We start from the raw sequence: 12,150 nt of genomic DNA, 5'->3' as shown, positions 1-12,150 counted from the left end.
AGAGCGGGGCTCATCCAAGCCACCCACCCTGTTAAAAGACAGCTGTGGCCAAGACACTGGAGGGGGACACTAAGGAGGCAGCAGAGAGGCGATGCAGGCTGGGAGGAAGAGGCGCTGACCGAGGCGACCATGCAGGCAGCAGTCGAGAAGAACACCGCAAGCCCGCCTTCTCCTAAGGAGATGCAGCAGTTCCAAGGAACTGTGCAACTGGGACACCCAGGCCGGTAGTCTCAGGAGCTGACAGAGGAGAGGAAGACAGTGGGTCAGGACAGTCCACAGAGCAACAGGGTCACAGGAACAGCAGAGCAGTGCAACAGTGCCAGGAAGTCCTTGATGGTCACTCAGCAACAGGATGACTGGGGCACAGAGGTGTGAAGGGAACACAGGGGGAGAACTGCATGGCCAATCAGGCTACAGGAGGATCCAGAGGGGACTGCTTACAGTTGAGTAACCAGGATCCCAGTCTGAGGCTATGGGTGTCAGTGACAAATGCATTCTGCCCTGACTGGCTCCAGGTTTTAGGAGGTTCCAGGCAAGAGACCTGTATGGTTCCCCCTTCCGTTTCCCCATTCACAGTGCTGTTGCATTGATGGTGCTTGCAGCTGTAATGGCAATCTCCAGGGCTATTTTTGGGCAGGAACGCACAAGAACGGAGTTCCGGCTGGCTCCCGAATTGGCCACACCCAGCAGGAACTCATTAACATAATAGGCCACGCCCAACAGCAGAAACTCATTAGGATTGGCTACATTAGGGGTGTGTGGCCTAACATGCAAAGGAGTTCCTGCTATTAAAAAAGCCCTGGGTTTTGACAACAAACAAGGTAAACAGAATAAGAAGCAAAAGGTGGGTGTGTCTGGATGACCACACTTCTGCGGACATGGGGTGTGTGGCCTAATATGCTAATGAGCTGTGCTGTCAGGGGTGTGTCCTAATAAGCAAATAAATTTCTGCTGTTGGGTGTGGCCTGTTCTGCTAATGAGTTCCTGCTGGGCTTTTTCTACAAAAAAAGCCCTGGCAATCTCCCATTCCTCAGTGTGTGGAGCACTGGGCAGTAGAAGGAGCATAATTACTCTCATCACTACCTTTGGCCTTGCCAGGCCAGACAGGAAGGCTGGTGTCGACAGAGCCAAAAGGTGTGTAAGAAAGTTCTGCTGTTCTCTCCAGGGGTCGTTTCGTAGAAAAGGAGCTAGGGAGACTCATTAGCATAACTCATTAGCATATGCCACACCCTCTGACATCACCGGAAGTGTGTCATAAGGCCACACCCCCTGACATCACGGTGGACCAATCCTAATGGGACTGGCTGTCATGCTTTTGGGGCAGGATTCAAATCTGGTCCCCAGCCCCATGCTACCTCATGGTGTAGCGCTGATCCAGTCCTACATGCTACAAAGACAGATCCCTGTAAGTGTAGAATGTCTGGAAGGCATCTGAAATGGGCAGCTTGTTTTGGTTTACTCATTCCTGACTTGCTTTTTGTTCTTGTTATACAAACTTGTTTAGGATATATAGTCATAAAAATACTGTAGGCAGTTTAAACTGTCTTCCCTTGGCTTGCCCGGGCACCCCGTGGCTGTGAGGAGCCTGGGCAAGCCAGCCCTTGGAGGGGAGGGGAGGGGAGGGGAGGGGAGGCAGTTTAAACTGCCTTCTCTTGGCTTGGGTGTAGTGGCCAACTCTGAAGCCAGCTGGAACTCCGTTCCTGTGCGTTCCTGCCCCAAAATAGCCCTGGTTATTTGATGGCAAAAAAAGGCTTTCAAAGGTAAATGGGAGGATTCCCCATAGATCTCTGTGGACATCCAGCAGCTAAGTGACAAACAGTCCTTTATGCACTGCTTCTGAGCCATGTCAAAAGCCCATTCCAGTCCATGGCTTACACAGGAAATAGCAGCAGCCATAGGTTCATCCGCCTCCATCTGTCTCCAATCAGCAGTGGGCCTCTTGCCGGTTTATGGCCCCTGAAAGATGTCCCACCAATCCTATCCGCTGTCACCAAGCCTGCCTTCTTACCGGTTATAAGATGATGAATTTCAACAATTCCAAAATTTGAATAAATAATTATTGTTGGGAGCCAATTTGATCTTCCATGTTAATTACAATGCGTCTCTTTTCTTTTCCATGGCATGTATCTTCTTTCTCTCACTAGGCAATTACCCAAGGCTGATTGTGCAGTTTGAGCTCAAGAGAAATATCCTTTATTTCGTTCTGGAGACTTATGTGCCATCCACTCTGCTGGTCGTTTTGTCTTGGGTTTCTTTTTGGATCACCCTGGATTCAGTTCCTGCAAGAACATGTATTGGTGAGGACATCCCTGGTGTAGTGTGCTCATAATAGGCATGCATGCTGAGGGGGGAAGCGGAAGTGTTGTTTAGGCAGGCTAGGGTTGGATCTAACCAGCTTTTGCACTGTTGAAAAAGGGAGCAGGGTGTTCCCCTTGACCACCCAAAGGCTATGCCGGAAATCATGGGACTTTCATGGGGGAAAAGTTTATGGGATGGAGTCTGTTGTAAGGAGGGTAACTGAGTGAGACTGAGTGGAATAGCTGGCTGTCTCCAACCCATAGTCTGTGCTGAATGTCAGAAGGAGTCTCAGAGCGGCTTACAAACTCCTTTCCCTTCCCCTCCCCACAACAGACACCCTGTGAGGTAGGCGGGGCTGAGAGAGTTCTTGACAGAAACTGCTCTTTTTCAAGGACAGCTGTGCCAGAGCTTGTGACTGACCCAAGGTCACATCAGCAGCTGCATGTGGAGGAGTGGGGACTCAAACCCGGTTCTCCCAGATTAGAGTCCGCGCACTTAACCACTACACCAAACTGGCTCTCACTGAGTGAGATTGAGTGGAATAGCTGGCTGTATCCAACCCATAGTCTGTGCTGAATGTCAGAACCTAAATTCTCTTCCACTAATATTTCCACAGCTGAAACAAATAATCTCAAGAATTCAAAATCTGGCAAATTTCCAGTTTCACAGCTCCAAATTTGAATAAGAAATTCTGATGCAAACTACAACTCGTCATGTTAGTACTTTAGAGTTGTTGGCATCTCTTGGTTATTTTGACTTTGATGAACTTATTCTCTTGCCTTTCTTCAGAAGAGTTCAGGATGGCGTAGAATCATAGAAACATTAGAGTTGGAAGGGATCTCCAGGGTCATGTAGTCCAACCCCTTGCACAATGCAGGAAATTCACAAATACCTCCCCCCATACCCTCAGTGACACCTGTTCCATGCTCAAAAGATGGCAAAAAACCCCTCTAGGATCCCCGGCCAAACTGGCCTGGAGAAAAGTTGCTTCCTGACCCCAAAGTGGCGATCAGCATTTCCCTGGGTGTGTAAGAAAGGGCCACAAGAACTAAGCACTAATGCACCCCTTCCAGCCCTCCCTCTCATGATCTGCCCAAGTTCACAGAATCAGCATTGCTGTCAGATGGCCATCTAACTTCTGTTTTAAAACCTCCAAAGAAGGAGAGCCCACCACCTCCTTAGCAAGCCTGTTCCACCGAGGAACCACTCTGTCAGGAAGTTCTTCTAAATGTTTAGCCGAAAACTCTTTTGATTTAATTTCAACTCATTGGTTCTGGGGCAACAGAAAACAACTTCGTACCACCCTCTATATGACAGCCCTCCAAGTACTTGAAGATGGTTATCATATCACCTCTCAGTCATCTCCTCTCCAGGCTAAACATACCCAGCTCCTTCAGCCTTTCCTCATAGGACTTGGTCTCCAGACCCCTCACCATCTTCGTTGCCCTCCTCTGGACACGTTCCAGCTTGTCTGTATCCTTCTTAAATTGTGGTGCCCAAAACTGAACACAATGCAGAGCAAAGCGATACCATCACTTCCCATACTTCAGATCTTATAAGCTTTTAAAAAATCAAATATTTTTTAAAAATCAAATATTAATTACAATTCCATTTTTTAAATTTATTTTATTTATTATCAATTTTATACCCCACCCTCCCCGCAAAGCAGACTCAATTCCATGTGATCTATCTAGAGGATACTGAACATCAGAAAGGGCCAGAGAAAATATTGCATATAATTTTGTGGAGCAAGTTCATTTCAGTTCTGAAATATTGTAACACTTACGGTCAATCTGATACAACCAGATTTTTATTTTAGCTTTATGGATGATAACTGCCATAGCGGAATACTTATTGTTATTTTTGTTATTATTTTGAAAAACTGTAATCTGGAATGCACATTATCCCCCCCCAAAAAAACAACCCAGTAGTCATGATAACTGAATCCAGTCCCCCATTACTCCTCCTGAATAGGGTCAATTTGCCCTTAGTGGTTCAGTGCAAAGAAGAACCAAATTCAGAAAAGCTTTCCTGGAGCAGACCAGTGTCAATTTGTTGCTATGCAAGCCATTATTTTATTGCATTTTATTACACGTTATTAGGCTTTACTGAGCTTTATTAGGCTGGGAGATTGGGATTTTTATTGTTATGTGTGCAGGTTGTGGGGGTTCAAAGAAAGGCATGGGAGGCCGTGCAGGATGGCAGCTCCTGGGCACTGTCTGTCTAGGGGCCCCCAAAACCTGGAACTGGCCCTGAAGCTGGTACACTAGATAGGCAACTAGGCTTCCTATTTGACTCTGTAAGCCACTGCCAAGAAGGTCAAAGGTGAAAGGTCAGATGGGTGCAGTCTTGTTTGTCTAAACTTAGACCTTTTTTTCCCTTGGAACCCTAGCCTCCTATCTTGGTTGAGATGCTTGTATTTTTTACCCTTCCTGATTATTCATTAATTACATTTAATTTTTGAGATTGTGGGAGTTTTTAGTCTGTGGTGGTGGTGGTTTTATACTTGTTTAAATGTAGAAATCTGTAGCCAGTTTGGTGTAGTGGTTAAGTGTGCAGACTCTAATCTGGGAGAACTGGGTTTAATTCCCCACTTGTAGCTGCTGGATGACCTTGGACAAGCCATAGTTCTGTCAGAGCTGTTCTCTCAAGGACAGTTCTCTCAGCGCTCTCTCAGCCCCACCTACCTCACAGGGTGTCTGTTGTGGGGACTGGGAGGGGAAGGGAAAGGAGTTTGTAAGCCATCTGAGACTCCGAGTGAAGGGTGGGGTATAAATCCAATCTCCTCCTCCTCCTCTTCTTCTTTTTCTTCTTCTTCTTTGTTATATATAGTTTTCTTTTATCTAAAAGTCTATCAGTTATATAGCCACACCTGTTAATACCAGGCTTGGATCAGTTTGTCCATTAATCTTAGGTAATACAAATTGATATGCTGGGGACCCTGAGCCTTGTGGGGCCCTGCAATAGCACTGCTAACTCTGGGTTGGGAAATTCCTGGAGATTTGGGGTGGAGCCTGGGGAGGGCAGGGTTTGGGGAGGGGATCTAGAGATCAATTATAATCCTTCGAAGATCTCCAGGGCCCATGCCTTTGCCCACTTCTATCCCCCTTTATCCTGAATAGCAGAATGGATTCCTGAGATTCAACCGATAGTTTTTGAGGGCAGTATATCAGAAAACATGAAGGAAATTGAAGGAAATAAAATGATATGTTTTGTGACCAAGGGACTGAGGTGGGATACTTGATCACATTTTTTTTGCCACCCTAGTTAAAAATGAGGAAGAAGTCTTCCCCCCTGCAAAGCACCACGTGAAATACTCTTCCAGAAAATGTGATTCCTCTTTTACCTTTCCAGGGGTGACAACGGTTCTGTCAATGACCACCTTGATGATGGGCTCGCGGAACTCAGTTACGAAAACCAACGGTTTCATCAAGGCCATTGACATTTACCTCGGCATCTGCTTCAGTTTTATATTTGGCGCCTTAGTGGAGTACGCGTTCGCTCATTATGTTACGTCTCAGAAAGGCACAGCGAATAAGCCACAAATGGTAACAACCAAAAACATTTCTAAGGAATGACTGTTCAGTTGGGTCTTTCTGAAAATGCAATAAAAAGAAGTTAAAGAGCTCACACTTAGAATTCCAGAAATACCTGTGTTCCAATTTCTCATGTACAGTTCCAATAATCTTTCATGTACAGCTCTGATAGCAAAGAGGCCAAGGTAAATGAGAATTATACCAGTCCCATTTATATGTGAGCTGAGGAGCCAAAAATTTAAAGGGACAGCAAATATGTAAAATTACAACGCAGAAACAAAAAATATATACCATGCAAAGTGAAATCCAAATGATCATCGAGACCCTTAGGAGATAATGTGTCTAATGTAAAAATCCAAAAGGCCTCTCTCTGAAACAACAACTTGTCAATATTATGAGACTGATAAGGCCTAGATTGAATCTTCTCAGTAACAATTTTTTTAAAATCAGTGGGTTGATGATGTTTGTCAAGAAAATGTGTCATCAAAGGAGCATCCAAATTGAGATTCCTAATTTTGCTGCGATGTTCAGGCAGTCTGTTTTTCAAAGTACAGTTTGTTTCTCCCACATACAAAAGATTACATGGACATATTTAAACATAAACAACTTGAGAAGATAGGCAGTTGGAAAAATGATTTATAGTGAAGTTTTTTTGCTATGTGAGTGTGTAAAGCTTTTGATTTGAGCTGCCTGGGCACAGTTAACTCATCCATTTCACTTACAGTGACCTTGCAAAAAAGGCAATGTCTCCACTATCTTCAAATCAGCACATACCAGTAAGTCCTTAATGTGACTTCTTAAAACCAATGATAGGTTGTGTTTCACAGGATGGAATATAGTTTAGAAGATGCCAATGTCATAAGAACATAAGAGACGCCAATGTTGGACCAGACCAAAGGCCCATCCAGTCCAACACTCTGTCACACAGTGGCCAAAAATACCAGGTGCCATCAGGAGGTCCACCAGTGGGGCCAGGACATTAGAACCCACTGTTGACCCCCTCCTCCAAGCACCAAGAATACAGAGCATCACTTGCCCCAGAGTCCCTATCTATACCTTGTGGCTAATAGCCACCGATGGACCTCTGCTTCATATGCTTATCTAACTCCCTCTTGAAGCCGTCCATGCTTGAAGCCGTCCATGCCACCTCCTGTGGCAGTGAATTCCATGTGTTAATCACTCTTTGGGTGAAGAAGTACTTCCTTTTATCCATTCTAACCAGACCGCTCAGCAATTTCATGGAGTGCCTACGAGTTCTTGTATTGTGAGAAAGGGAGAAAAGTACCTCTTTCTCTCCCTGCTCTATCCCATGCATAATCTTATAAACCTCAATCATGTCACCCCTCAGTCGTCGTTTCTCCAAGCTAAAGAGCCCTAAGCGCCTTAACCTTTCCTCATAGGGAAAGTGTTCCAACCCTTTTATCATTCGAGTTGCCCTTTTCTGCACTTTTTCCAAAGCTATAATATCCTTTTTAAGGTGTGGTGACTAGAACTGCACACAGTATTCCAAATGAGGTTGCACCATTGATTTATATAGGGGCATTATGATATCGGCTGACCTGTTTTCAATACCCTTCCTAATAATCCCCAGCATAGCATTGACCTTTTTTATTGCAGTCACACACTGTCTCGACATTTTCAGTGAGTTATCTACTACAACTCCAAGATCTCTCTCTTGATCAGCATTATGCTCTCAATCTGTAAGGTGAATGGGGAAATTCCAGTGAAATTTTTTTTGCACCTTCTTTATTAGGCTTAGAATGAACAAACAATTTCCTCCTTGGTTTGCAATTAGCTCAATTCAAGGGTGATGTCACCACTCTGTTAGGATATCCACACTGATAAAATTTCTGACTCAAGGACTCCGCTTCAGCAGAGTAGAAAGAAGCAGATGAAGTATTATGTTTAATACTTTAAAAAGAACTGAAAGGAAGGCTCCTGATCAGCCATAGTGGATGAAAACTGGAATAATGCAAAAAAATAATTTTTATCTATAGGCTTCAGAAAAGGTTTAACACATAAATGACCTTCATGAGCATAAACTAATATGTCCAAAAAAGAAATCTGAATGGAGTCATAGACATAAGAAAACTTATGGGGTGAAAGCTATTCAACCATTCCACAAATTAACAAAATTTATCATTCCCACTGAAAATTATGAAAATGTCATCAATGTATCTTGTAATAAACTTTCAAATGACTCAATAAGGAGGAAGAAGATTGAAAAGTAATTTGTTCTTCAAAACTGCACATGAATAAATTGCCTGTGGTGGACTGCCCATAGCAGCCTCCTGAATTTGAAAATAAAATTGATCTTGAAAACAAAAATAATTTTTCTCTAGGACAATTTCAAGGAATTACATAAAAAATATGTAAATGGGCATTTCCCCCTGGAAGTAGAAACTCAAGTTATACTCACTGGTGGTACTTCCCACACAATTTTATTAGCTTTATTAGTCCCAGTTGTCTCACAGAACTAAAATGAAAACAGCATCCAAAATCCCCCTTACAGCCAACTGAGTTAAGTTCTGAGGATTTAGGTTTCCATTTTGAAGGTAATTTCAACCCCAGTAATTTCAACCCCAGTACTGGAAACTCAAAGCTATTATCTGGCCTCAGAACAATACACATTCCAATTGTAGAAGAATTAAGAGTAATGAAAGTACTGTCGGACCTCAAAGAACAGTACCATCTGCTCATTCAGTGAAAATGCATTCTTTGGATACAGTTTATGACAATATGAGTCAGGCTGAAAGCAAAAATGATTGGGTCAGTAGAAGTTGATAGATTTTTAAAAAATTGATTGGGTTGTTTTGCATAGTTTATGAGATGTTCAATAGCATGAGAAAAGCACATTTTAAAAACTCACTGACGTAAGGCATAGGTGCACTTAACATCCCTTCAGTTACATTATTCTAACCTGGGTTTAGCACTCCCCAAGGAGGGGTGTACCAGTTCAGTGTACCACTTCAGACTGCAGCTAAAATACACTTTCATGAGGAAAAATCATGTCCTATAAGACTGTTCACAAGTTACAGTCCAGGGATTGTTCACAAGTTACAGTCCAGGGAGTATAAATCCATGTTTGTTTATGAATAGTCCTTGTGTTCCCATCCCCCCATGTGTCCACTCCGGGTCCTGTCTATCAGACCTACTCTGGGAATGTAATTCCCAAACATTGCTGGGGTGAGGAGACACGAGGACTTCATATTGTATAAATTTGTAAAGTACAATTGCATTTGTTGACTTCATCTCTGTAGTATAGCTTGTGGCTAACAACTGTGTGCATAGGATTTGTACACGTGATTGGGACCCTGTGTTTATCAGAGATTCTGATCATGTGTACAAAGTCTCTGCATGTCCATTAGCCTCTTGCTCACAAGTTATATAGAATGTGGACGGGGTGTGGGGCCATTCCCATCCCACTCCCCACCCCACATTCAGTCTCTCCAGGTTGTAATCTATGAGGAGTCTTATAGAAACCTAGCAGAATATAACCCTTCTTCATGACACTTAGTTTTCTCCATGCAAGAATTTGTTTTAATAGAGGAACATTTATTCCCATTCCCAAGAAAGCAGAACGTGGAAATGTGGGTTTCCATTGACTTGATAAACAGGCCACAAAGGCACAGCCAGGCCTGAGAGAAGAAGGATGAACCCTCTCTTGTGCTGGAGTTGAGTGCAATGTTAAAACAATACTGAGCCAAGTGGCTACTGAGTTGCTTGCAGAATCCTCTTGGATTATCCAGCGCTGTTAGTGACTATAGGAATGTGTGCAGGGTCGAAAGCCTACACCCATTGCCCTGGTCACAACAGACCATGCCTGAGCCAAATGGTTCTTGTTGCACTGCTGACACTGTCAGGGCCACTTGTTTCAGCTTACTTCCAGCTATCTCCAGGGCAACAGGCCACCAGTAACCTTCCCAGTGAGTTAAAGGGCCGATCCAACCCGTTCCCTTAATATCGCCTACTTCTGTTCCTGGAAACATAATGAACTTTGCCTTTTAGGCATGTACATTCTCAGGAAAGAGAACAATGCAGCCTTAGAGACCTAAATTAAAGCCACTTGAATAGGCACTTAAGTAGGTTTATTCTTGAGGAAGAATATCTGAAACTCCTTCAGTCTCATATAAGCCTGTCCTTAAAAAATAGTGTTCATTTGTAACCAAACGATTGCTGTTTCCAAAAACATAGAACACAATGGATTGATCCAGTTGCACAGTAGGCTGGATGTTCTGGTTTATGTAGGTGATCCCTTTTGTTGGGGTTAGAAGCTTCCATGTTGGTACTAGGGGTGTTCGTGGGGGGGAGGGAAATCTGTATTTTTTGGGTTCAGGTAAACTAAACCCAAAAAATATTGGTAAATGCTCATATTCCAGAATCCCACTATTGGTATTATGCTGGGATTCGGGAAATACTTGGCATTGCCAAAAATATTCGGCTTGCCAGTACAGCATGTCAGTTTCACTCCCCCTGTCCACTTCCAAAGCCTGCCCAAATACTGCCCAATAGGCATTATTAGGGTTTTTGTTCCGTTCGGCCGATGCACCTCCCTAGTTCCTACCTCTCAAATGGTGCAAACCATTCAAGGGTATGAGTACCAGGAAAGGATGTTAATTTTTGGTCCCTTGGGCTTTGATATTTGGCTTGTGTTAAAACTTGCAGGAATGTTTTTAGTTCTGAAATAACAGTACTTCGGCAGGAACATGGCAATTTGCCTTTGTGGTTGACGGTATTTTGGTGGACTGTATATTGAATAGTAATTCTGTATGGCCAAATCATCCATTATGATAACTTTGTCTTATTATAGGATTCCACGAACAACGTCTCAAGAGAAACTGGAGATATCACCATTGTTGACATCCTGAACACTTCTGTTGCCAGCTACAATAGAAAACTAAACTTTCCCACCTTTGATAATGACTTAACCATTAACTCAAAGGGCAAAATTGGGTTTATCATAAAGAACAAAATGCGCAAAGCCAACAACTATTTCACCATTCACAATCCCAGCAACATCGATCACTATTCAAAGTTGCTGTTTCCTTTGTTTTTTATGGTGGTCAATTTGCTTTACTGGGCATACTACTTGTGTTTTTAGAAAAGTGGGACGTGAGTTATGCCTGCGTCATCATGCTGCATTCCGGAGTTCACTCTCAGCTGGTGTGAATGATTTCATGGACACTGAGTGGATTGGGAAGTTCCTTTTCACTGGGAATGGAAGGCCTATTCATATGACTTCAGTAGCATGTGGTGGCTTTGGGGGAAGCCTTGCGTGTGTGGCGCTCCCAGCTATGGCAAGCATGTTATTAGGTGCTCTCACATTTGGCCAAAACTCAGTGTTGACAGTGATATTCCAGATCCTGTGCTTGTGTTTGATTAACTCCCTTTGGGCTGAAGTAACTGGGAGCTAACAAGGATGAGATGTTTCCTACGTCTGCCATATGCTGAAACAAATGTCCCTTCTGGCCTTATATTTCAAGGCTATGTTATCGGCTTGCCATTTTTCTCATGGGCCTTTTGCTGGGTCAACATGACTGTTTTCAGCCTCAGGTTGTCTGATGATTGCTTCTAGCTGGTCTTAGGTAAGATGAATCAGCATGACCTGCAAGGAAGCAGGGAGCTCTTTTTTCTTCTTTTTTCACAGCACACCAGGCAGAGGGAATCTGAGCATAAAATAAATGATGTTAAACCTCTATCTGAATCAGTGCTTCGGGATCTCCCTTAAAAATAGTTTGTTGCTCATTGCTTTCATGTTTTCCACATCTAAACATGACATAAGTGACTAACATCCATATAGAAGTTTTGTATTTCTCCTCATTTCCACATAGAAAATGTGCAAAAATGATGAGGGTTTTCCCCCTGGTAGGACGCTTTATGCTGGTTTGAAAAATAGATTGACTAAGGGAATAACTACATGATGCGCCCAACACGTGTCAGGTCCTGGATGCATGACTGCCAGTAGGGTTGTCGGGTGAGGCTGACAAGCCAGCGAGGGACTTACCTGGAGGCTCCGGGAGAGGGGACAGAAGAAGCATGATTGACCTCCAAAGCGAGTTCTGGGTGAGCTGGCTGTTGCATTTAAAGGGACCACCATTCCTTTTAAATGCCTCCCCCTCCATTGAAAACAATAGAGGATGGGGGCACCTTCTTTTGGGGCTCATAGAATTGGACCCCCTTGTCCAATCTTTTTGAAATTTGATGGAATTTTTAAGGAGAAGCAACAGCAGCTATACTGAAAATTTGGTGCCTCTACAGCCCCCTCAGAGCCCCAAATACTCACAGATTGATTCTCCATAGGGGACTGGGGACTGGT

The 12,150-nt window shown here is 43.6% G+C and overlaps 1 protein-coding gene across 1 annotated transcript in view; it reads left to right on the top strand.

Moving 5' to 3' along the window:
* The window catches only part of GABRP (gamma-aminobutyric acid (GABA) A receptor, pi), a 44,930-nt gene extending 33,408 nt beyond the window's left edge, over positions 1-11,522 (top strand). The window contains exons 8-10 of the mRNA XM_015413705.1: positions 2,145-2,297; positions 5,653-5,846; positions 10,645-11,522. Of these exons, the coding sequence (XP_015269191.1) occupies positions 2,145-2,297; positions 5,653-5,846; positions 10,645-10,935 (638 nt within the window). The 3' untranslated portion in view covers positions 10,936-11,522. The remainder of the gene's footprint in view (positions 1-2,144; positions 2,298-5,652; positions 5,847-10,644) is intronic.
* Positions 11,523-12,150: the final 628 nt, after the last annotated feature.

This window comes from Gekko japonicus, unplaced genomic scaffold (genome assembly GCF_001447785.1).
Source record: "Gekko japonicus isolate JY-2015 unplaced genomic scaffold, Gekko_japonicus_V1.1 scaffold552, whole genome shotgun sequence".
Classification (NCBI taxonomy): domain Eukaryota; kingdom Metazoa; phylum Chordata; class Lepidosauria; order Squamata; family Gekkonidae; genus Gekko; species Gekko japonicus.
The sequence above is the reverse complement of the archived record's forward strand: the minus strand, read 5'-3'. Positions and strand labels throughout refer to the sequence as shown.